Source organism: Carica papaya, chromosome 8 (genome assembly GCF_054855325.1).
Source record: "Carica papaya isolate Zhongbai chromosome 8, ASM5485532v1, whole genome shotgun sequence".
In the NCBI taxonomy this organism is placed as follows: Eukaryota; Viridiplantae; Streptophyta; class Magnoliopsida; order Brassicales; family Caricaceae; genus Carica; species Carica papaya.
In genome coordinates this window covers 33,858,022-33,880,909 of record NC_142316.1, presented here as the reverse complement: position 1 = coordinate 33,880,909, position 22,888 = coordinate 33,858,022, and the positions used below count along the sequence as shown (strand labels likewise).

Below are 22,888 nucleotides of genomic sequence, written 5' to 3'. Positions count from 1 at the left end.
TTAATTTTTTATAAATTAAATAACCAAAATACGTATTTATTTTATTGGGTACTATAAATAAAATATTCAGAATAAATAAAATTATTAAAAACAATCTAAACCCTCTATACTTATTCCTACCAAACTATAAAATAAAGTATGACTCGTATGATTAAATTTTATTAAATTAATCTATTTATTGAAATTATATCATACAAACATTAAAAATTAATTGAAAATTTTATTTGAAAATTTAAATTATTGAAGCTCTAGCTTAAGTGTCTCCCATTCAATGATTATATTACAACTATTCTACATGGTCATTTGTAATTCATAATTTTTTATTTAAAAAAAAATATTGTTACCATAATTTAGTAATGATTCCATTGGGAATATTAATGGAGTAGGGAATATCCTATCGTAATAAAGTTTTATTTCATATTTATTTATTGATTTTGTCTATAATTTTATAAAAAAAATAGAATAATTTTTTTAAAATAATTTTTATTTTCTAAATATAAATTAAATTAAGCTATAAACAAAACTAATTTTCTCAATATAACTCAATAAGATTATTTTTAAAAAATAAATATACGAAATGTTTAATATAATACAGATAATAATATATAAAAATATTTTTTAAAAAACTATTTTATTTATATAAACAAAATAATTAGACAGAAGATAAGATGACGACCATTTTTTCATATTTATTGTATGTTTAATCAAATCGTAAAATTATTGACCTTATAATTTAAAGTTAAATTAAATATTGATTTTATTATTACAAAAAATTTTGTTGGATCTATGTGCAATTATAGATGAAATTATCATTCCATATATGATTAATTTCTATAATCAAGATTTATTTGAAGAATACACATTACTATGCGAAAATTTCAAATAGAACTTTATGGTTTACTCACAACAATATTTTTTCAAAGTGTAATTAATAATAAATTAATCATTAAATTATGGATTTCATTATTAAAATCATAATTATCGTTGAATAATTCAATTCTAGATATGCCAAAATTAACCAATAGAAATTCTTAGATTGCATTTTAACAAACTTAAAATTTGTATAAATTTTATTTACAAATCAATATTTAGTTTAATGTAAATTTCTATATGAAATAATAAAATGCAATGATATAAAAAATCATAATTTTATCAATTTAAAATTCTTTTTTTTTTTAAATTAAGAGATAATTTATTACATCATTGTTGTACTAATAAACAAATTTTACTATATTTTCAAATTTATTTAAGTATATTATTGATAAATTACTCCATATTTAGGTTTAATTCAAATTCAAATTTAAATTCAATAAAATTAGAATGAGAAACAAAATAATTTGAATGTCAATAAATTTATTCCCCGAATAATTTTATTTTGGCGACGAACATCCAAAAGAATATGCCGGATTTCTTTTTTCCGTCACTAAAAATTATTCCGTCCGTCTCCACTACTTTTGTTCCTCCCGTCAATCAAACGGACCGGACTATCTCAACATTCTCAGATGCCGGGCTCCACGTCTCCGCTTAAGTGGGTCCCACTTAAATACGTGGACCAATAATATTTCGACAACTCAGGAGTGTGCACTACTCCAGTTTCAGTCTTTTTGTGCTCCAATGGCTATTATACGCCTTCTCCTTCTCTCTCCCGCTGATGCCCTTTTCATTTCACAAAAGAAGCGCCAACGAATTTGGATCCAATTGCTTTATGAATTTACTAAATTTTAAATAAGTATTTTTGTTTTTCTATTTAATTTTTAAATATTATCGGATCGAATATCTTCATCTTCTTCATAAATTCTGAAGCACAAAAAATATTGAACGGCCACGAGTTGCCTTTTCCATTATCCTGTCGCTGTTTAGTTCGGTATTTCCACTTTTCTTTTTGTTATAATCTTGCGTTGGTTTCACTTTAATCGTAATCACTGTAATTCATTTTGGTTGCTCTACTTCCCCAACTTGATTAAGGTTTTCTCACATTTGGTGATTCTTCTTCTTCTTATTCCTTTTTTTCTTCGGAATTTCAGGTCTGATTTCATAGAGGCCAAGTATTTTGAGTTATTCAGGTAATATATTAAACTTTCTTTTTCTTTCAAATCGACTTTGGTTGTTATTATTTTCATACTCGTTTTACCTGTTTAGTTGTCGAGAAAATGTCGGAAATGGAAGCCAGGATTGACACTATTTTAGGGGTGCGGGGTCGGGGTGGTGAAATTGACTCTTGTTTGTTTGAATTTTGGAAAATTTTCTGTTTGATCGTCTGTCAAGCTATCGAACTTCTTCCCTCAACTGGGCTTTTTTGTTTATTTTGTAATTTTGAGATTCCGGGATGATTGATCAATTAACCTTTGCATTGTTGTTTTGTTGGACGTTAGAGAATTTGGTTTTGTCTTGGAATACCAGAATAACTTAGTTATGTGCTTAGCTTGGAAAAGTTAGTGTGAAGTCTGAACCATCTGATCTCAAGGGTGATTAAAACAAACCCACAACCAAGTCTTTCTCATACATCTTTTACTAATTAATACTGGGGATCTTTTCCATTTACTAATCACCTATCTTACTTTGTTTAAGATAATATCATCTGAAATAGGTATCCCTATTCTTTGTGTTAATCATTCCTATAATTATTCATATTTGCAATATAAAGGATTCGCGTGGTGATAGAGTGATCATGGATCGACTCGGTGCCTCTCCACGTCTCATGATAGTTTCTGATCTTGATCATACAATGGTAGGTTACTGAATATTTCTTTTCATTTTCTTTTCCATTTTTGCTCATGTTTGTGTTTCAAAGTGGACGTGTACTCTCCTTGCAGGTTGATCATCATGATCATGAGAACCTCTCTTTGCTTAGGTTCAATGCCTTGTGGGAGGATGCTTATCGTCATGATTCTCTTCTCGTCTTCTCCACTGGAAGGTCGCCTACACTTTACAAGCAATTGAGGAAAGAGAAACCCATGTTAACCCCTGATATTACCATAATGTCCGTGGGAACTGAGATAACGTATGGTAACTCCATGGTTCCAGATGATGGTTGGGTTGAGGTTTTGAATCAGAAATGGGACAGGAACATAGTCAAAGAAGAAACTAACAAGTTTCCTGAACTTACTCTTCAGGTATAATTTAAGACAAGTTGCATTAGAAAATGGATATTTAGTTTAACAGACTGAATGTTATCTTTGAGCCCAGCTTAACAGTAACTGACACATAATGAAAGTTAAATCTTCTAATAATTGAAACCTATGGGCTATGGCAGTCAGAAACAGAACAAAGGCCGCACAAGGTTAGCTTTTTCGTTGATAAGAATAAAGCGCAGATAGTGACCAAAGAACTTTCAGAGCGTTTAGAAAAACGTGGGGTAAGTTTCAAAATTTTTATAGCATTATATCTTATTATCTTCAAAAGATGCATAAATGTGCTATTGATGAACTGTTTAGTCTTTCCTGTTCTCCCGCTTGTTATGCTAATCATGCTTTGCTGTTGGCCAGCTGGATGTTAAAATCATATATAGTGGAGGCATGGATCTTGATATCTTACCACAAGGTGCTGGCAAAGGACAAGCTCTTGCATATCTACTCAAGAAGCTTAAGAACACAGGAAAACTACCTATAAATACTCTTGCTTGTGGTGACTCTGGAAATGATGCCGAACTATTCACCATTCCTGAAGTATATGGAGTCATGGTAGTCATCTAACTTTCCTATACTTAATTAGAAAAGTCGAGTCTTCCTTTGTTATAGTTCTTATTAATCCATTAAGCATAGTATACTGCCTTCCCCTTATTTTCCTGTGACAATGTTTTCCAGGTTAGCAATGCACAAGAAGAACTGCTGCAGTGGCATGCTGCTAATGCTAAAGGTAACCCAAAAATATTCCATGCAACAGAGAGGTGTGCCTCCGGAATCATACAAGCTATTGGCCATTTCAAGCTAGGTCCTAACCTTTCTCCAAGAGATGTTCCTAACTTTATGAAGTCCAAGCTAGAGAATGTTAATCCGGGTCATGAGGTGGTGAAATTTTACTTATTTTATGAGAGGTGGAGGCGAGGAGAAGTTGAGAATTGTGAGACATTTTTGGCAAGTCTGAAGGCTTCTTGTGTATGTCAAATATCCTCTTCTCCTTTTTATATTGTGGTTTTAGCAACTTTTTCCATACTACTCTTCTGGGGGAACATCTCCATTCATTCCACCTGCTTAGTTAGCAAATAGGTAGATCTATGACTTGATCTATCGGCCAATTTTGTAGTCACTTGATGAGGATTCTTTTTTTACTCAAGCTTTTCGTAGTATTGGAAAGAAAAATTTTCAGATACAGAGCTGATGTTATTTGAATTTGCGATGACTCGATGCTCACTTATCTACATCAGTAAATAGCTTTCAAAAGCAAGTGGATTAAGAGTTGCATCTCTTTTGTCCCAGTTTACCCTATATCTTCTGATTTTTTGCTAATAATCCAAAAATCAACCTTTGGTATCTCTCCCCAACCCTTTCTTAGAGCCAATGCCCTTGGCAAATTTATTTGATAGCTGAAGCACTATTTGATCAACTTGTAACAGTAATTTCTCTGATTTTTTTCTTAAATTCCGAATTTAGTGCTTCAAGTGAGAGGATTATGTTTGTAACACCCCGTTTTTTTTTTCTTAACGGTGTACGATAAAGCACCCATACAACACAATACCGAAATCCATATTATTCCAACCATGCACAAGAGAAATTTATCCACCTTCCATGTTCCAAATCAATTGTACATACATCTCCACCTCTACAACACATAGTAATACAATATCAAACATTTCTAGATATTCAATATCCAGACTAAACCATCCTTTCAAACTACTTTAAATCACAAACAAAACTTGTGCCCTATAGCACTACCGACGGGGCTCCGTTACCAGCCGCTCGGATCCCAATTCCGTCCTTACTCCACCTGTGAATGATGAGAAGTGAGTTCACATAACTCAATACGATAAAAAAATCAAGTTGTAAGTGTAATATGCAGTGACAAGAATTTCCAGAAATGTCTATATGCATTTACCCTACCCAACCCCAAACAACTCATAACCCTCTCCCTACACTAATTATCAAGGTCCCATTCCAAGGCAATAGCACGGCCAAACAACCCCACCCACCCAACAATCATCCATTAACTCCCGTCACCAACATCGGCGACTCATACACTCTTCCCCCATCTCCCGACCTCACGAGGCCACACACACACACACCCAACCACCTTCATTCCACGTCACCAATATCGGCGACTCACACCTATATCTCCACCTCTCGACCTAATAGGCCACGCACACACCCACACACCATTTTTCCGCGTCACCAACATCGGCGACTCACACTCACTCCTCCACCTCTCGACCTAAAGAGGCCACACACACACACAAATACCATCGTCTCGCGTCACCAACATCGGCGACTCATACTCACTCCACCTCTCGACCTAAAGAGGCCACACACACACACAAATACCATCCTCTCGCGTCACCAACATCGGCGACTCATACTCACTCCTCCATCTCTCGACCTCGTTGGGCCACGCACACACACAAACATTTCCACCTCCCGTCACCACCATCCGTGACTCATGCACCCTTCTACCCCTCTCGGCCTTGCTAGGCCACACTCACATACATATCCCCTCCCTGCTCCACCAACATCGGCAACTCAACCCGCCCCTACCAACGGCCTCCAAATCTCCCCTCCCAAACCGCATGCTCCCATCTCCCCTTATACCATGCTAGTCCCAAACATTCTAACTTGCTAACTCCTACTGACCACATTACTCCTCTTCTCCCATCCAATCCCCCTCAAATCCTGCTTCCTAGTCCCCTCTGCCGTACCTTCCAGCTCCCTTCCCTCTCCCACTGCCCCCTACCCGCTACCTCCCCCATCCTCCTGCCTCCTCCCGGTTCCTATACACTTTTGCCTACCTAGGGCGATTAACCTCTCAGCTTGCACCGTTTCACGCCACATACACGCCCTCACCACCGTGCATTTCGGGGAAACACATCACCGCCTATTAGCGGCTCCCTCCACATCCCCACCCACGCACACACCACACACACACCTCTTCTGTCCTCTTCGAGTTTTTATCCCACCCGCGCCCCCTAGATTGTTCTCTCACATCCTCCTCACTCTGTTCTACCCGTACCACCCCCATCCTTCCCCACGGCTCCCCACACGCCTCCAACACCGCCATACTTTCCCTTCCTTCCCCGATCACCTCCGTGAGCGCACGGGACAACCCCACGCTTACGGCCTGCCTTCACTGCTCCACTCCGCCGCGCCATTGCCGACGCCGCAACCTGCAACCAAATTTCTCTACACACACACACCACACCAAACAACTCAAATTTTCACCGTACCTCCCGTTTCCATCTTCCTTCTTCCTGCCGGTCGCGTCGTCCGTCCACGGCCTCCTTCCCTCTCCCTTCTCGCTCCCCTCCGCCCCGACTCTCTCCTCTCTCCTTCTGGAACTTTCCTCTTCTTCTTCGTCTCCGCTGTCCTCCTTCCCTCCTTTTCTCTTTTTCTCTTTTTCCTTTTCTTTCTTTTTTTTTTTTTCTTTTCTCCTTTTTTCCTTCTCCCTTTCCCGACCTCCTTTTATACTCTGCCAGCCTACCCCAAAACGACGTCGTTTTTCTTTCTTTCAAAACGACGTCGTTTTTCCCCTCTCTAAAACGACGTCGTTTTTATTATTATTACTTTTTTTTTTTTTTTTCCTTCTATTCTTTCTACTTTCTAGTCCTTACAATGTTATTTCTTTTTTCCTTTCCATCTTACTAAAAATCTGCGGTATTAAATCAATTCATGTTCTCCTGGCTAATTAGATTGTTTCTTTGTGCTTATGATTTTTAGGATCCTTCTGGTGTTCTCATCCATCCTTCTGGTGTTGAGAAATCCCTTCATGACTGCATAAATGAAATAAGAAAATGCTACGGAGATAAACAGGGTAAACAATTTCGGGTTTGGGTAGATCAGGTGCTGCCAACAGAGATCAGTCCTGGCACATTGGTTGTAAAGTTTGATAAATGGGAGTTATGCGGTGAGTCTTTTACTCTCATACTTATCCTTCGCAAAGGGACTGCATTTTCTTCATCTATATATATATATATATATATATATGAAATTTACTACATTTTGTCTAGTCAATTTTATAAAATCCGGATGGATTCAATCTCATCAAGAATTTGAATTACATGGCACAAGAAAGCAGCAAATACAATCATATTATATTAGTAGCTTCCTCATTTCTTCTAACACTTTTTACCATGATGGCTACAATGAGCAAGTTATCTATGTAATATTTTCTAATGCTCACATCTCGCTTTCTCTGTAGGGGAGGAGCGGAAATGCTGCAAAAACACTTCTAAATTCAGCTCAATGGTATATGATTAGACACTGATGTCGTATATTATTTTCTAATTTTCTATCTCTGAAGATGTGATAATCAATATTCGGGTTTCAGGAATCTGGAGCTCCAGACGAGTTTACATGGCAGCATGTGCACCAGACTTGGTCAGAAGAATCAAGGGTAAAAGATAATTCAACTTGGATCCTCTAAATTGTGTCCTAAAATTCTCAACTCCAAACTCCATAATTTTTGTAAAACAATAAAGGATATCTCTGATAACATCCGCTATAAATAGGAAGAGGAGGGAGTCCCCTTGCTCTGTCATGTTTGGTAGAGCATAATAAGTTTGAAACTGTCATTAATCCGATCAGTTTTTCCCGCAGATAGGTTAGCAGCATCTTACTTTCGAAAGTTATGTCGATTGAATCCTCTTGCATTAGGTACGCTGTTCACTGTTATGGTATGCAGGTTTCGAGACTTCGAATTTCTTTTATTCAATTACCAATGGTATGGGAGATAGGGAGTTGGTAAATATGATAAAATCTAATCGAAATTTTATATTTTTGTTTTAACTCGATATTGTGCATTTGGTACTAGTAGTATAAAGTTTTTTTTTTTTTTCGGATAATACAATCTCGTAACAAATATATACATATGCATAAGGCATAGGTCGGGATTTGAGAAACAGAGCAATTGATGTTTTCAAGCATGATGGCACAGCAGCATTTTTTATCTTTTCAAACATTTATGTCATGGAAAGTTTGGGCTGCTGGACTAAAATTATTAAAGCACAAAAGCATATGATAGTATGAACATTTAAATCTTTTCAAACATTTATGTTATGGAAAAGCATGTTTATTTCATAAGCAATTTGACCCATGCAATTTACTTTGAAACTCATTTTCAAGACTAAGAAGGAAGTATATATATATATATATATATATTTGTCAAATAAGATAAACCCTTATCTCAACTTTCTCAATAGATACAGTTCATACTCACATGTACACTATTATATATATATATATATATTTATTTATTGATAACATCATGTGCATTATATTTTTTTTATGTAAGACCATGTGCCTTCTTCACATGCATTATATTAATGGTTTAAATTTGTACTGGTTTTATTATTATTATTATTTATGGAATGAATTAATCTCGAATTAATAAATTTTTAATTTATAATGAAATGTTTTATTACTGGGCTATGAACGATTTTTCGACGATAAATTTATTATTATCAATTTATTTATGTAAGATCGATAAAAAATATTAAATTTAATTGTGTATTGTAAATATTTAAATTAAATGTAAAATATTTAAAAAATATGGTATGAATTTAGAAATTAAAACTCTTTTCGGCATTTTTTTGAAATTTTTATTTACACATAAATACAATATTTACGTATATCTCAAATGTAAGTGCAATTTTTTATTTACATTTCAAGTACAATATATTTTAAATTTTAATTTTGGATGTAACCAAACATGGTCTTAGCATTCCCAAATCTCCGTTCTAGTTATACCTATGGCCGCCCTTAGCCCACAAAAACAATAATAACGGAAAACGTTGCTTGCACGCTCAAATCGTACCCTACCCCGTTCGCTCTTCCCACGTGGCAAACTCTTCTATCATAAACTCGACACGTGTGGATAATCCATAAATTAACACTCATGAAAGTTTGGAGTCTTATTTATTTATTTATCATTTAAAAATTCAAAATTCCAAATCCAAATCTCACGCACTCTCCGCTCGCTATTTCTGTCTCTCTCTCTCTCTCGAACAAGATCTCCATTGCCGGAGAATTGAAGAAGAAAAGGAAATAGATCTGATCTGAAATGGGTCTAAGGATCGTCTACGGCGTCGTATTTCTTTCCTTCTCGTGCTGCTGCTTCAAGCTCCTCCATCTTGCTCTTCATCCCATCTTCTACTTCACCTCCTGAAAATGAAGAAGCCAAAATGGTTCATCTCTTCTCTTCTCTCTCTTTCTGTAATTCCTTTTTTTTTTTTTTTTAACTTCTATAGATCTTCGATTATGATGGCATAGTGTATCGAATCTGTTATATAGATATATATATGTACTGTTTGGTTGTAATTTGAAACCTCAGTACTTCGTTCTATAAAATATTATACTACTATTTTATTAAGTCCGATTTCTTGCTCTGAAGTTGCGTGATTAGATCGTGCGAATTTCAACTATATATTATATTATTATATTGCTGATGATTAGACCTAGTGAGATCAGGATTCAGGACTGTTTTCGTATTGTTGCTGTAATTACAGAATGAACCCTAGACTACGTGAAGTATCCCTAAAATTAGTTTGTCTTATTTTATTCTCATTTGTGCATTAATTATTTACAATTCTATAGAAAACAAAAATGACTATTTCAGATTTTAATACAAAAATAGTTCCTGTACTTGCTTGCGGATTACAAATTCACGCTTCATCAATAGAAAACCAATTACTTTCATTTATTATGCACTAACTATAATATTTTATTTAATTGGGATCAAAGCATAATTCATTAATGTAATAGTAAAATTTTGATAACGAATTTGAATTTTTTTCAAACGAGTCATGAGGTTCTTTTTTAAAATACACACACACACACACACACACACTACATAGTCATGTAATATTCCATTTCTTCCAGTTTCGTTTTTAGACTAAGCTTATTTATGATCTATATATATAAACACAATTCAATTCTCAACATCACTCAATTAATCAAATCCTAAATATTTGATTATGAAATCTTCACTATTCTTTTTGCTAAATGTTTCTAGTTACCCTGGAGAAATTTCCCAGATTTGTTTTATGCTCGAATGCTCTTTGATTTTCTTTTGAGACCTTGTCTCAGTTTTCTTTTCCCACTAATTTCTTGAAAATATTCTTGTAATAACTTATAAATTACCAACACTATTAAGCTCTACATCAATTCACAAATATACTAATTTGAATGTTTTTAATTCTTTAGCACCACATACAATAATCTTGTGAATTTATTATTTTTTTAAAATAATATATATATATTTATTAATTAAATTATATATTTTTTTTTAATTAAATGATAAATTCTTGTTAGTTGGTACATACAACATCAATTCAACTATAAAATTAGTTGTTCACAATAACTAATTCAATTAACCAACAACACAATTTTTTGCGGTTAAAACTTTTTTATTCCATAAATTTGAGTTTTAATAAAAATGTAGAGTTCGTCATTTTATAATACTCTGATTCATTAAAACTGATGGTTTAATTTATTAATTTTTTAATAAAATTATGTCAGGATGTACGAATTTATTATATTTTTAAATAAAAAAATATTTTATAATTATTAAATTTTTTTAATTAAAATATATATTTTTCGTAACTTAGTTTTGTTTCTCTGTGTCAAAATCATTCTCAGTCACTCTTCTCTTTGGGGAATTCCAAAGGACCTTAAATCTCTCCCACAAAATAATAAAATACTTTCCACGTTTTATGTAGTGATAGTGAATGGATATACAAATAATATATGTTTCCCGTTAATTTAATAATTTAAATTTGTGAAAATAAAAGGCATGATAAATAATTGTAGAAATAATAATTATTAAAAAAAAATAAAAACTTAAATTTTTAATTAAAAAATAAAATTATTTCTAAAATATATTTACATGGTAATTTTTAAGATTAAATATATTAAAATTTTCATTGATTTTTAAATTTTTTATTTTTATTTTTTTAAACCGACGACGTAGGGAAACCGTTGTGGAAGTTACGAGGAAAGGGAGAGAGAGGCTAAAATCGTCAAATTAACGAAACTTAACTACCGCTTGGTTCTCTTCAGTTGTTCTTAAAAGCGCCGTAGCAGTTCATCTCACGTCCGTTTAACGGAACGTTTCGTTACATCTTCGAATTGACCGTTTTATCCTCTCCGTTTTCCAACCATCATTAAAACTTCAACTTACCTCGAAAGTCGACTTTTTTTTTTTGTAATAAAAAATATATTTGATTATTTAAATTTGGTATATGTATATTTTAAAAATACGAATTGTTTATAAATAAAAATATAAATTATTTTATTGTGCTATTAGTCTTATTTTTTAATTAAAAATTTTCAAGATCCAATAATATCGAGGTCAAATTATACAGTCTCGTCTTATTATTATTATTATTGTTAAAAACGATCCTCCTTAATTAATTAATGTTAACATATCAAATTAAAAAAATTATATTATCTATAAATGACAAATTTATGTCAAACCCATGAGTTTTGAATGGGTTTTTTTAATATATGTAAATTATTAATGGGTTTTTTTTTAATTATAAATAATTAATTTTTCATAAAATCCATAATAAAATATTTTTTAATATTTTTAAATTATAAAAAAATGAAATCATTTTAAAATTAAACAAACTCACTGGCCATACATGAATTATTAGTGATGACATATAAGATTTTGTCATATTATTTTTTTTAATTTATTTTCTGTTCCATAAAAACAGAAAAAGTCCAATTAATTAATAATTAATGTCATTTTTCATAGTCTTTAATAAGAACACGAAATCCCTTATTTATCAATATATACAATGTATGTTAATTAGACCAATTAAGTTGTCTAAGAAAGTTTAATCAATCATTTATTAAAAAAAACATAAAATTCAATTAATTACTAAAAGAAAATTAAATTAAACAAAAAAAGATTTCTTATAATTTTATGAATCCTCCCATTACAATGTATACTTTACTTAATTATATTTTTAAAACATTTAAAATTAAAAATTAAGTAAAAAAATATTTAAATTTATAAAATTATCAATTCGAGTTTGAATCACTTTAATGAATCTACAAAGATTGATTAATTATAAATTTTTTGAAAATGTATATATATTAAAATTTAATTTTTTTTAAAAAAAAAAATAGGAAAACAACAAAACAATGCTATCACTAATATTTCCTAAATTGACATAATCATTAAGAAATTAAAAAATAATTAATTAAAGTAAAACTTGGGTAATTAGTAATGATTATAAAATAATTTATTGGGTAATCAAAAAAGGTGATGATGATGATGACGACGACCATAAAATAGAATCTGCAATGAAATCCAACCATTTAATTTTCAGGATACATGCATGCATGTAATGAAAAACTAAATTTGTTAAACTGAAAAACTATTATAGTAAATTACAAAACTTCCCATTTTAAGATATATTTTTAAATTATCTATTTTTGAATTTTTATTTTCTGGGTCTCTCTAAAAATTACAATTTCTCAAATAAAATATGTATATATATACATATAGGTATATACTTGGGGGATCGTGATGTGTCGTTTGATAATCCAAGTAAGTCAAAGAAGTGGCTATATAAAAATCAATGGTGATAGTATAAATAAGGTGGAAGGTCCTAATTTTAATTCAATGTTTGTAGAAACCGTCCATTTCTAATTGCCTTCTTTCCCATATTACCTAATCTTCTCTTTCAGTTGTTATTCTCTTCTTCCTCTTCTCCATATATCCATCCATATATACGTATACTCTCTCCTTATATATAAACCCTAATTAAACCATGTTCAATCTCTTCTCTCCTCCTCCTCTTCTTCTTCTTCTTCTTCTTCTTCACTTATCCGATTCCCCCACGTTCTTGTCCATACATATATTTTTCTAGCCTCAGTTGATGATCATCCCAATCACTATCTACATAGATATATTTGCAGAAAGGATCAGAAAGATTTTTGTAGAGATAATCATGGAGAACTCAATGGGATTCATGGCGGTTTTTGCAGTTTCAGGAGGTGTAGTTTTGCTTGCAAGACAAGCCCACAGACGTCTTCTCTCTGAGTTCATGAAGAAGATTGAATTCGAATTGGGTGGTAATTGTTATTATTTTTTTTCTCTTTTCCTTTACATTTCTTCTAATTATTAATCAATCAAAAAAGAAAAATCTCCCTTTAATTTTTTATACCAAATGCAATTTTATTTATTATATTTTTTTTCTTACAACTTTTTAGGATCTAACAAGTCTTGTCACCAAAATCAAGTCAAGAAAAAGGTTAGGTTTGCGGACGACGTGATCGATCCGTCGTCCAACAATAAAAAGTATCGTAAAAAATATTTGACAAAGTCCGTAAACGATAACAACAACAACAACAACAACATGAACAACGGTGACAAATGGAAATGTATGGATTCAATGCCAGTCAACAGGCAAATTTTGTACAAAGGGATCATGGAGTACAAGATTCTCAAAGGTCTCGCTTGAGAAAACTATTATTCTGATTGTAAAATATTTTAAATTTTTGGGTTAAATTGGAATTTTGGAGAGTGTTTGTATAATAATTAGCTCTCAGTCAATACTGTATTTGCTTTTTGGGATTTTAGTTTCATTTCTTCTGTGTAAGTAAATAAATAAATGAAGAAATCTGATCTTGTTTATGGGTTTGGTGTAAATTTTGATTATTTTTATTTTTAGTGTTAAGTTTGACTTTTATTATGATTATTATTAAGACTTCATTAGTAATTAATTGTTATCATTATATGATTATTAATGTATAATACTAATCTATTGGCCATTCACACTGTAATTAATGACCGCATGAACTGTCTACGAATCAAGACAAGATAATTAAGGTGGTCAATCTTCAAATAAGCCAAACAAGAATCTGATTTTCCATTTTAAAACAAGTTGTGGTGTTGGTAGAACCGCAGAATACAGCTGGTATATAGCATATATACATATATATATATATATATGTATGTGTATGTGTACATACGTATACATTATGAGCTGACAATTTTGGGAGGAAAAATAAATAGATATGCCAAAGTGGGAGAAGAAAATAAAAATTAGTAGTAAATAAAGAAAGTGGGTAAAGATAATCTTCAAATTGTTTAGACCGCATGGAATTATTCTCAAACAAATCATTAATAATACTTGATAATTAAGAAAATAATAATAATAAAGTTTAAAATTTTAAAATGTGATATTCTAATTTATATAAAAATTTTAATTTTTTTTTTTTAAAAAAAAAAATTTATGGTTGGAATATAATTTATAAATAAACAAAAAGATTTTGAATTTGTTCTAAATTTAGAATCGGAATTGTTAGCAGCTGGAAGAAAATACCTACCGATCAAATAGTAGCTGGCATGTCGTGGAGGACTAATTGGTTGAACAGATATAAATTATTTTTTTCAGAGATGTTGATTTACTTGTTCGTAATTTTTTTTTAAAGAGATTCTTTAGAAATAAAACCAATTTTTTCTTTTTTTTTTGGAGATTAATCAACATCGCAAGTTGAAGTTTTAAAAGGATTTAATTGTTTTTATTTTGTAAATATATATTATCTTGATTGTTTCTAATCTCTCGCAATTTATTTTCTCAAGAACTCACATCTGCGGAAAGATTTTGCCTTTTAAAATGATAGTATGTTACTTATTTACTTATTAAAATAAGACAATAGCTAAATTCAGAATATCGTGAAACAATTCGATTCGGGCATTAGAATGTTTAGAAAACCCTTTTCTGATACAGACAGGACTGGAAGAGACGCACCTCTGGCGTACCAATTGTCGATTATACTAAAAGAACTGAAATATTTCATAGGACTGCTTGAAAAGTGGCAAAAAAATATTAAATTAAAATTAGGCTGTTCTTATTGGGTTGTCAATGTTTTAGGCCCATAATCTGGCTACATGCCCTGCTTTTGTTAGTTTTTCACTCGTAGAATTAAACAACACTCACCAGGGCCAAATTAAGAATTGAAATTATAAAGTAATTAGAAATGAAAAGGGAAACCAACCCAAACAGAACATTAATTAAGATATAAACATATAATAAGAAACTCCAAATCTGTCATCAGGTTTTAGTTACAATTACTCGAGCTCAAATTTCAAAACTATAGCGAGTTTGATACACCAAGTCAAAATTTTGGCTAAGATCAAAAGCAAATTTATTTCAGAACCACATGCAAACACTTACGTTATAAACTGCGAAACTCAAATTCTCATCGTAATACTACAAAATATGAAAGACTCTACTGGACTGACCCTACTTCACTCACTGTTGTATAAACTCTTCTTTTTTCCTTTCATAATAATACAACCCTATCATTTAATTATATAATGAACATTTTGAACAAAGTACAAAGAAATCAAATCAACAATAAATTGTAAGAGCAAAAAAGAACGGGTTCTAGTCGCTTCAAGAAAAAGCTTCATTCATCTGCAGGCTTTTCTTCAGTCTGCAACGGCAAACTGTTCCGCTCCTCTTCAACCTCCTTTTCTTCAGATGTGGGTGTAACCCCATTTTCAACTGCAGATAGGTCACCATTTTCTGATATGGCACTTCCATCTGCATTACTATCTGGTTTTGGCACCTCTTTCGAAAGCGAAACTGTCAACAAGCGGCCAAGCCCGTCATATATACTCTTTGCGTCCGTGATAAGAGCAACACCACCGGGGTAACAACGACCAAAGCATGTGGCACAATGCGGGAAAGCAATCTACAACAAAGGGAAGTTTCCGGTGCACAGGCAAACTTTAAGTGACTTACTAAGAGAAACTCTATGAATAACAATATGCCCAGAACGATAAGAACCTCACCTCTATGAATGCTCGGCAAAGAGAGAAGAATAGCCCAGACTCGTTTTGTCTGAGCATACGTGTTGCATTGTACCTTAATAGTGAGTCACTAACAGCCCGCAATCCCTCTATTAATTCTTGCGCAAGTATATGCTTCAAACTTAAAGGGGCACAAGGACGCAGCTCGTTCATTGCAGCAGATACACCTACAATCACCTTGAGTGAGATTGAATGTTGTGAACTTAATAGCAAAGATACTTTTCTGATTCAAGAATCTCGTGATTCTTCTCTGCTAGTCTTCATGTAACTTCTTGAGGCAATACTAGTTAGAAAAGGTGCCACATGAAATTGTATGCTTGGTTTCCAATTGTCAGTCCCATCCATCCTTGGGGCCATGTAGATGATCTTTGATTCCAAAATGTCACATTGCTCCAAAAAAATTAGATTTATGGAATGCTATTTTAGCTTCTAAGTTTCTTATCGATAAAAAATTAAGGTGTTTGGCTTCCAAAAAAAAAAAAAAAAAAAAATTCATACAACACTCTTATCAACCTTAATGGGATGGAACTTCAAATAACCCAACTATTATTTGGTTTACCATTATGCAAATTACAAGAAGCAAAGTACATGCCATGAAAAGTATTGGTGACCAGAAAATTGTAGACCACACTCACCATTAATGAACACAGCGAGAGGTGGATGCTCCATTAGATAGGATGGGGGAGTCACGTCCTCCTTACTTTCTTCACCAACACTAGTTGCTGGAAAGCCAACAGCTGGTAGTGGAACCCATCGATGTGAATCCAACACTAGCTGGGGGCAAAGACATCAAGTAGAAATCATAACTTATCAAGCAGTAGGCTGCTTGCCAGAAACTAAAACCTACAATGTGTTATTTATAGTGTAATCAATTCAAGTTAACAGTATATCCGAAGGCAATATCAAGTTAGCAACCGTAAGTCACCAATCAGTAGGCTGCCTGATGGAATAGAAAAACTTAAAGCAGAACGTGAAACAGCAGCATAGATATTCCAAACTAACACTGCAGATTTTCAAGCATCAGAAGGAAACTGTCAGGAACTCTAGACATCAACTCTGACTAGTCAATGGTATTCTGGGTTTATGACTGAGATAGGTGAGTAAAGAAGTTGACGAGATGATGAGAGAGAGAACAGAACTAGATCGAGAGAGAGAAAAAGGGAGAGAAAGTGTACTGTGTTACTAAGCTGCCAGAAATTATCCTGAAACGTCTCCTACAACTTATTTTTAGTTGACTTGGTACACTTAACAACTTGCTAACAGTTCCAACAGATTTTATTCAGCTACTAACTGACGCCATTCAACCACCATAACTGTAATAGTTTCAACAGATTCTGTTCAACTACTAACTGATATTGTTCTTCTTCCCACGTTGATGATAAACTTTAAGGATTTAGTGACAAAAACTAACTTCAAAATGTCAACTATCAACCACTCACCTGAAAATTTTCAACAGCTGTACTCATGTTCTTTGAGAATAAATTGAGAACTGCCCTGTACAGTGAGAAAATCAGTTTCTAAGATCAATTAAAAATTGTACTACAAAAGATATTTTGTATCAGAAGAGAAACAAATAAAAGACATTTGCTTACTCCTCAAAAAGTGGTGGAAGCAATCCCCGGAAATCAAGTCCAACCCAACCAAGCCCCATAGCACAATACTGCCAGAAAGAGATACGAGGAACATCATCATAAACTTCAAAATTTTATTACGATCCATCTTTCTCTCTGCAGTTTAAATGACAAAAAGGACAGAGGCAAAAGTGTCTCAAACAAGAGGAAACACAAGATTTGGATTATAGCGAGCAAGGATATCCCAAAAGTAAGAAGCAAATAATTATTATTGTCAAAAAATTATGAATCACCACTGGATATGCTGAATCATGGACGTGCTAGTGTTTGGAGCTGCTTACAGAAAACACTTAATCACTAGATTCTTAAAAACAATTTAAAGCACTCGTGCTGGTTTAAAAAATAGGAATTATACATTGGATAAAAATACTTGCAGTTAAAAATATGCAATTACATGTTTGGTAAACAAAATAAATGAGTATAACTAGTTATCTAAATATGTAAAAAAGAATAAACACCTTACACTCATTTAAAAAAAAATCACATGGGGGTTTCTTTTATTTATTTTCGCTAAGAGTGTGCTTATAACTTGTAATCAATTCTTTAATTTACCAAAAAGATAAATTATGTGGGGTGCTTATAATATAAATAGCCTATAAGCAATCCTCAACATTTCTAAAATGAAAGAAATGTGCCAGAACTGAATGCATTTAAAACTGTAGTTGTTACCATGCACTGATCCAGGATATTTGACAGAGATCCTCCTTCAGTTATCTTTGGGAGCATGACTTTAAGAGTTTTCAGGTGTGAGGTAATTTGATGCATAGCCCAACTGAAAAGAAGCCCACCATCGTAATTTTCTTCATTTCCTGATGAATCATCAGAAAATATTGCTCGGTACTGGTTAACAACATCAAACAGATGCATCCTATGACAGTTTATCATCCCCTTTAAGTACTCATAAGCATTTTTCTGATCCAGATCCTCAAGAATTCCAGTAAGCCATGCCTCTCGACATCTCAGAAACTAAAACACAAACGAGATCTATTAGACAAGAAGACATGAAGATCCATAGAAAAGCAACTAAATGCACATTTATAAAACAAATCCTCTTCTAAAAGAAGAAAAAAAAAAGCAGCAGAGATTGAAAAGGCATAAAAGGCACTTGAATTCCACAAAACGTACCTGCAAACGCATTTCGTACTCGCTAAAGACTCCTATACGGCGTAAATATCCAATAATACGCAGACATTCTGGTAACTGCACTACAAATACACGTTCATAAAATGGAACTGAGGCTCCAATTCATACAACGAAATAAGTTGGGTTGCACTTATTGCATTTGTAGTTAACATAACTATCATAATTGTTTAATGATAAAAGAACAAACATATTAGATAACTATGATAAGATACCTGTATATTGGATCGAAGCTTCTGGAGAAGCTGAAAAAGAAGTGATTGGGTTGTCTGTCTAACTTCGGCAGCAAGTGCTTGAATAACAGGCAATCTAGAATAGCATGAAGAAAGTGGATTCAAATAAGACTTGTGAATTCAGTAGCCAGAACAAGATGACAAAGAATATAACACAGAATAACTCACTTGGGGTGCATGGTTGAAAGCTTGCACACAAATGCTTCCAAATCAAGAGCCTCATCATAATTTCCATTCCTCACACATCTGCAGGAATATGGAAATTAATAATAATCCTCATGGCAGTCACTAGAAAAGTGAAATCTCCAGTCATCCCGCCCATCCCATTAAAAAAAAAACCCATAAAGCGACTGTATTTAAAGTATCCATCCCATCCAGCTAACAAAATTTTCACTTTACAGTCAGTTGCATGCTCAATCTTTTTCACATTATTCCTTTTCCCCAAGTTTACAAAGAGGTGTAACTAAAATAAGCACAATAAAATAGAATTTCTAAATTCATTTGATGATGTACTTCATACAAACAAAGTAGGAAGCCTGGCTGGCAGCTTTTAGAAATTGATTAGAGGCACTAATGTTTATCCTAATGAATCAATAACTTTAATAATATCAAGATTTATTATACCACTAAGATGCATTCAACACTAAACCAGTTTAAGCTTAGAGTTATCGTCCCAAATGTGATGGTATGAAAAAGGTAATATGCGTATACGGCAAACTCAAGTGAATCCATTGGCTTGCTGGCCATTAGTTGAATTTTAACAAGTAACTTTTACAGTTTTGTCAACCACATACGTGTCCATAAGCTGAGGAATTTCAAGCAAGTCAAGTAAAGTACTGTGATTTGCTAGCAATGTTTGGTTCATCTTCCTCTTCTCCAAAATCTGTTCAGCAGACTCAATGAATTCAGTGCAACCAGATGTCAGTTTTGGGATCTCAATTATCTGCAAAACAAGGAAAACCATATCAGAAGAGCTTCAGTTATAATCTCTCCTTGCCAGTACCAAGCTATTAGAAAATCCAACATGACCATCAGTTTTCTATATTTTCATAGTTTGAATCTAGAGAGATGAGAGTATGCAAATGTTAATAATATGCCTCGCAAGCCAATCATTATATTTATTATGCTTTATGATTATGTGATGCAACCAAACGTCACTCTGTCAGATTATTGAAAATTGTGCTATGTCACATTGTCTAGTTTCAGATCCTAACTGGAACTTTGTCTTGCCAATTTGCACTTCCACTCTGAGATAACTTCCTCCCAAAACAATGCATGTACTACTTGAAAGTCCACAATGTTTGATAAACACACATATTGGACATTTCATCTCATAAGAAATGCACTTTCCTATTCTGAATGGAAATTTTTTTAAAAAGATCTTGTAATTACCAGGGATTCAAGATGTTTATCAATAGAAGTCACTTCCTCTCTTATTGCAAGCAATGCATCAGCTGCTGCAATGAAGGCACGGTAGTTTCCAACTGCCACCTCCTGCATTTGCCTCTGAATTCGCTCTGCATCTACTCGTAGAAGCTCCGGTTCCTTTAAACCACGATAAAATTAATGAACAAAACTTACAGAATTAAGTATTCAATTTACAAGTAATTCAAACAGTGCCAAAAGATATGCACGCATATGTACCTTGTGTAGCCTATCCAGAGTGAAGGAGAGAAGCTCAGAGACGTAAGGTTGTTGAGAGACAGAGGCGAGAGGAAGGAGACCTTCCACAGTCTGTAACGACAACATCGTGTCTTTACCACTCTCTGATTCCATTTTTGTCTTCTCTTCTTCAGTTTAACAAGGGCTTCTGGATCTTCAAGCAGATAATCAAATCAGAACTTGTATTTAATAATCAATAACTTTAACTTTAAGCATCTAACACTTTATCTTGTAATGCGGAGCTCCTTAGCTTGGCTAGTATAGTGTTTCCTTGGTTAGATCTAGGAGTTTACGTTAAGGACTAATCGTGTTTCTTTTCCCGTTTGTTTCTCGTGAAATTTACACACAGCACGAGACTTTGTTTTTAATATGTAACTTTGTTACATTTCATTGGATTTACATTTAGCCGGTTAATGAAAAGTTCAAGAGACCGAAGATAGATATCAGCAATTTCGAGTTTATAACCTCCAATTTTACATAAAAATCTACATGAAATCACAACCAAGGTGATTAACAGATCCAGCCACGGAAATGTCCAAAATTCTCAATTCAAATTTATCAAATTCGATCTCGAAAATGAAACACAAAACCAGTCTATGAATGTATAGATAACCGACCGATAACAAAATCGAGACCCGCACGTTTAGACTTCAAGCGAATAACGAGCTCTGGTTTTATGAAATTACCTGAAGAAGGAAGAGGATAGGAGAGCCAAGGCTGCACCGTGAGTTCGACAAAAGGCGTGTGTCAGCTCCGTAACCGGAAACTAAGTACCCGCGAAAGAAATTTGATCTGACGAAGAAGATTAGAAGAAAATTGTGGGGAGAAAGAGTTGCAGAGAGACGAGGTGTGAGGGAAGAGTTGGATGGGCTTGGGCGTAACCAAACAAAATGGATTTGAAAACAAAAAGACAATGAGCTCTCTGCCTTATGAGTTGGGCTGGCCTTTTATGGGCTTGTGAGGTGTGGACTTCTGACAGTTTGTAAGTTTGAGTTTATTGACAGTTTTACCCTTGTTTAAAGTTTAATTTTATAAATTTTTTGAAAATTTTAATTTCAGAAAATAGAATATATAAAATAAAAATTTAAATAATAACCCAAATACGTAAAACATAATTAATTTTAAAATGTTAAACAATTAATATATATAAATTAAATTAAAAAAATTAGTAAAATATATTTACAAACTCGTAAAATTTAAATTTCTAGAGATATTCAAATGAAATTGTGAGAATATATTTAAATTATTTCGCTTGATCATATTTTAAAAGAAAAGGCAAATTTTGAATTAAAAAAAAAAAAGGTTGGTCCAACTCGTAATTAAATAAATTTAAATCCTAAAAGTATACCCAAAAAAAAAAATATATATATATAATGTAAAGTTATGGTGGTCACGACCGAAAGTTAAAGTCGTGTTTGGCAAATAAATAGCGACGGTCTCCCAACTTTCTTCTCTATGACCTAAAACGACGACGTGCAGCCGATTTATGACGGTTTAGAATCTCCTCCAAACAAGTGGCATCAATATAACCATCGTGTAAATAAACCTTGACATTAACACCAATACATCTCCCAATTTGATACTTCCACTGATTTTAAATCCCACGAAATGATAGAGACATTGCTGTAGTAGTTTTTTTTTTAAAATAAATAATTCGTTTTTAACTGCAACAATCAAAACATTAATTAATTAATTGAAATTCGTGATGACTTTTAAATAAAATATAATTATTTTAATTATTATATTATTAATGATAATATTAAAATAAATTTATTATATAAAAAATAAAAACTTAAAAAATTTGTATATAAATATACACTAATAAATTAAATTATCAATTTTATTTAATTAAATATCACATATAATAATAATATTTTATATTTTTAATAAATTTATATTTATGACCATCGAATATTATGATTTTACTAATTTATTGGGTACACAAAATTAAAGTTATGGGGTCACTATCAACCTCAAAATATATGACTCATCTTGCTTGTCATATCATATCATATCATATATATATATATATATATATATATTTATATAGATATCGTGAACCATCATAATTCAATGTATTATTTATGTTTCGGTTGGTAACATTTTTTTCAGGACTATTCTAGATGTTTCCTGAATTTCTTAGTCTAATCTTATCATTCATTAAATTTCGATTTTTAAGTTTAATATTATTTTTACTGCTAAATCAATAAAATATAATTAAATAAACTATGATATAATACTTTAGAT

General features: G+C 32.5%; 3 protein-coding genes across 5 annotated transcripts; 2 read left to right on the top strand and 1 right to left on the bottom strand.

Moving 5' to 3' along the window:
- The first annotated feature begins 1,673 nt into the window (after positions 1-1,673).
- Positions 1,674-7,738, top strand: LOC110806392 (Sucrose-6F-phosphate phosphohydrolase family protein). Of its 2 annotated transcripts, none has more exons than XM_088209486.1 (10): positions 1,674-1,864; positions 2,025-2,063; positions 2,645-2,728; positions 2,814-3,113; positions 3,254-3,355; positions 3,486-3,680; positions 3,804-4,094; positions 6,861-7,047; positions 7,342-7,388; positions 7,471-7,738. In XM_088209486.1, the coding sequence occupies exons 3-10, from the start codon at positions 2,669-2,671 to the stop codon at positions 7,564-7,566; spliced, it is 1,278 nt and encodes a 425-aa protein (XP_088065612.1). In that variant the 5' UTR covers positions 1,674-1,864; positions 2,025-2,063; positions 2,645-2,668; the 3' UTR covers positions 7,567-7,738. The 2 variants fall into 2 exon arrangements, with proteins under 2 accessions (XP_088065612.1, XP_088065613.1); XM_088209487.1 differs by lacking the exon at positions 1,674-1,864 and adding an exon at positions 1,907-1,924.
- Positions 7,739-12,877: 5,139 nt separating this feature from the next.
- On the top strand, positions 12,878-13,640 carry LOC110806385 (uncharacterized). Its single transcript, XM_022031220.2, has 2 exons — positions 12,878-13,226; positions 13,365-13,640. The coding sequence occupies exons 1-2, from the start codon at positions 13,031-13,033 to the stop codon at positions 13,613-13,615; spliced, it is 447 nt and encodes a 148-aa protein (XP_021886912.2). The 5' UTR covers positions 12,878-13,030; the 3' UTR covers positions 13,616-13,640.
- Positions 13,641-15,281: 1,641 nt separating this feature from the next.
- Positions 15,282-21,541, bottom strand: LOC110806383 (conserved oligomeric Golgi complex component-related / COG complex component-like protein). Of its 2 annotated transcripts, none has more exons than XM_022031216.2 (13): positions 21,328-21,541; positions 20,624-20,795; positions 20,372-20,524; positions 19,774-19,922; positions 19,148-19,225; positions 18,962-19,055; positions 18,732-18,806; positions 18,276-18,572; positions 17,568-17,635; positions 17,415-17,469; positions 16,611-16,749; positions 15,958-16,142; positions 15,282-15,857 (listed from the first exon to the last, which is right to left on the bottom strand). In XM_022031216.2, the coding sequence occupies exons 2-13, from the start codon at positions 20,753-20,755 to the stop codon at positions 15,570-15,572; spliced, it is 1,713 nt and encodes a 570-aa protein (XP_021886908.2). In that variant the 5' UTR covers positions 20,756-20,795; positions 21,328-21,541; the 3' UTR covers positions 15,282-15,569. The 2 variants fall into 2 exon arrangements, with proteins under 2 accessions (XP_021886908.2, XP_088065727.1); XM_088209601.1 differs by having other exon boundaries at positions 20,624-20,789.
- Positions 21,542-22,888: the final 1,347 nt, after the last annotated feature.

Excerpts from the sequence above, each read along its gene's own strand:
- LOC110806392 (XM_088209486.1), top strand. The coding sequence starts at position 2,669 with ATGGATCGACTCGGTGCCTCTCCACGTCTCATGATAGTTTCTGATCTT. Across the intron at positions 3,114-3,253 it reads TTCCTGAACTTACTCTTCAG|TCAGAAACAGAACAAAGGCC; the intron begins GTATAATTTAAG and ends GGGCTATGGCAG. Across the intron at positions 4,095-6,860 it reads CAAGTCTGAAGGCTTCTTGT|GATCCTTCTGGTGTTCTCAT; the intron begins GTATGTCAAATA and ends TATGATTTTTAG.
- LOC110806383 (XM_022031216.2), bottom strand. The coding sequence starts at position 20,755 with ATGGAATCAGAGAGTGGTAAAGACACGATGTTGTCGTTACAGACTGTG. Across the intron at positions 20,525-20,623 it reads CTCTGGATAGGCTACACAAG|GAACCGGAGCTTCTACGAGT; the intron begins GTACATATGCGT and ends CGTGGTTTAAAG. Across the intron at positions 19,226-19,773 it reads ATTCCTCAGCTTATGGACAC|ATGTGTGAGGAATGGAAATT; the intron begins GTATGTGGTTGA and ends ATATTCCTGCAG.
- LOC110806385 (XM_022031220.2), top strand. The coding sequence starts at position 13,031 with ATGATCATCCCAATCACTATCTACATAGATATATTTGCAGAAAGGATC. Across the intron at positions 13,227-13,364 it reads GATTGAATTCGAATTGGGTG|GATCTAACAAGTCTTGTCAC; the intron begins GTAATTGTTATT and ends ACAACTTTTTAG.